Source organism: Sinocyclocheilus rhinocerous, unplaced genomic scaffold (assembly GCF_001515625.1).
Source record: "Sinocyclocheilus rhinocerous isolate Xijiao unplaced genomic scaffold, SAMN03320098_v1.1 scaffold62, whole genome shotgun sequence".
In the NCBI taxonomy this organism is placed as follows: Eukaryota; Metazoa; Chordata; class Actinopteri; order Cypriniformes; family Cyprinidae; genus Sinocyclocheilus; species Sinocyclocheilus rhinocerous.
The window spans coordinates 2733825-2735489 of NW_015656585.1; the positions used below are offsets into that span (position 1 = coordinate 2733825).

At 36.5% G+C, this 1665-nt stretch overlaps 1 protein-coding gene across 1 annotated transcript in view; it reads left to right on the forward strand.

The window, feature by feature from the left end:
* Nucleotides 1-814: 814 nt before the first annotated feature.
* LOC107720216 (arrestin domain-containing protein 3-like) overlaps nucleotides 815-1665 on the forward strand; it is a 4089-nt gene continuing 3238 nt past the window's right edge. Inside the window, exons 1-3 of the mRNA XM_016527851.1 lie at nucleotides 815-1161; nucleotides 1265-1306; nucleotides 1504-1564. Of these exons, the coding sequence (XP_016383337.1) occupies nucleotides 900-1161; nucleotides 1265-1306; nucleotides 1504-1564 (365 nt within the window). The 5' untranslated portion in view covers nucleotides 815-899. The remainder of the gene's footprint in view (nucleotides 1162-1264; nucleotides 1307-1503; nucleotides 1565-1665) is intronic.

The following is a 1665-nucleotide window of genomic DNA, read 5'->3' on the forward strand; positions in this document are numbered from 1 at the left end:
TGTAGAATAGTATATGGCTCAGCATCAACCTCATTATTAACTAGGATAGAGGTGATTCAAAACCAAGCCCTTAGAATATGTTGTGGAGCGTTTAGATGCTCTCCTGTGACAGCTTTGCAGGTAGAAATGGGTGAAACACCACTAGACATTCGTGAAATTCAGCTTAAAATGGTATATTGGACTGGTATTAAAGGTCATTTTACCAATCATCCAGTAAAAAAATATATTGGAGAGCTGCTGGGAATATGAGCAGACATATAGGCTATGAATAGTTTTGGCTGGACAGTAGGCAAGCAGGCTCAACAAATAGATATCCGTAATATCGATATTAGCCCCATGGTGGCTCTGCCAGTATATCCACCTTGGTTTTTGTCTATGCCAACAGTTGATTTGCAAATATTTAATTTAATAAATGAAAACAAGAAATATGTTCCAAAAGAGACAATAGTGCAGCAGCATTTAGACAGTTATTACTTTCAATTTTTACAAATTTATACAGATGGTTCTAAAGACCCAGAAACTGGGCGTACAAGTGCTGCCATGTATATTCCTCACTTTAAATATAAATCTGCAAAAAGAACTTCTAATAATATATCAGTTTATGCAGCAGAGATGATCGCTATTCAGATAGCTTTACAGTGGGTGGAAGAAATCAGCCAACAACAGTGCTAATCTGTGCAGATTCATATTCTGCACTCACAAGTATATTGAGTGGAAAATCAGAATCTAGACAAGATATTTTATTAGAAGTACTAAAAGCTGGTTTGCCAACCGCCATTAAACATCATGAGAAGAAGAAGAAGAAGAAGGCAATCCTGCTTTGGCCAGGCAAACGAGCGGAGCCTCCCAGCTACGCTGGATTTGAATGTCTAGTCTAGTGTACAGACATAAAAACTAAAATGTCAAAATCCATCAAAGAGTTCAGTCTTCACTACGACCCGATTAATGAAAGCAATACCTTTACTAGTGGGGATATTGTAGAGGGGCGAGTTGTTTTGGAGGTAACCAAAGAAATAAAGGTGGACAGCTTTTTTGTGAAGCTGACGGGGGACGCACATGTAAGCTGGACTGAAGGATCAGGTGACGACGAAACAACCTATAGCGACCATGAGAGATACTTCAAACTAAAGCAATACTTCATTCAAGAGAGCTCAAAGAAAGGTGAGGTTGCACATAAGAAAACGTCAAATATATAAGAATATCAAATTTGTATTCCAAATTGTGTAACGTAAGTTACTTTTATTTCTTGCTGTAACGTCTACAGGAGAAAGTGAAAAGAATACAACTCTTGTAGATGGAGAGACTTGTAAGTAAATGGGTTTCATAGCCTATACCTTGCACTAAGTAAATAGCATAAAATTAAATAAATTGCGTAAAACTTTTTTTTTCATAATTCACATGAAACCAGAAATGATTGTTTGATGATAGTAAACTAAATATGCTTGTTGAAAAACTATTGTAACCCATATTACATAACCCCATATTAACCTTATTGTTCATCAGATGGACCAGTGATTAGGCCAGGAAGTCATGTTTTTCCATTCACATTTCAGCTGCCTCAACAGTGAGTGATACTACTGATGTGCTTTTCAAAATACATCTTCAATTGTTGTTGTTCCTTATTGTGTAAATATGTACACAGTGAAAAAAATATTCAGCAGGTGT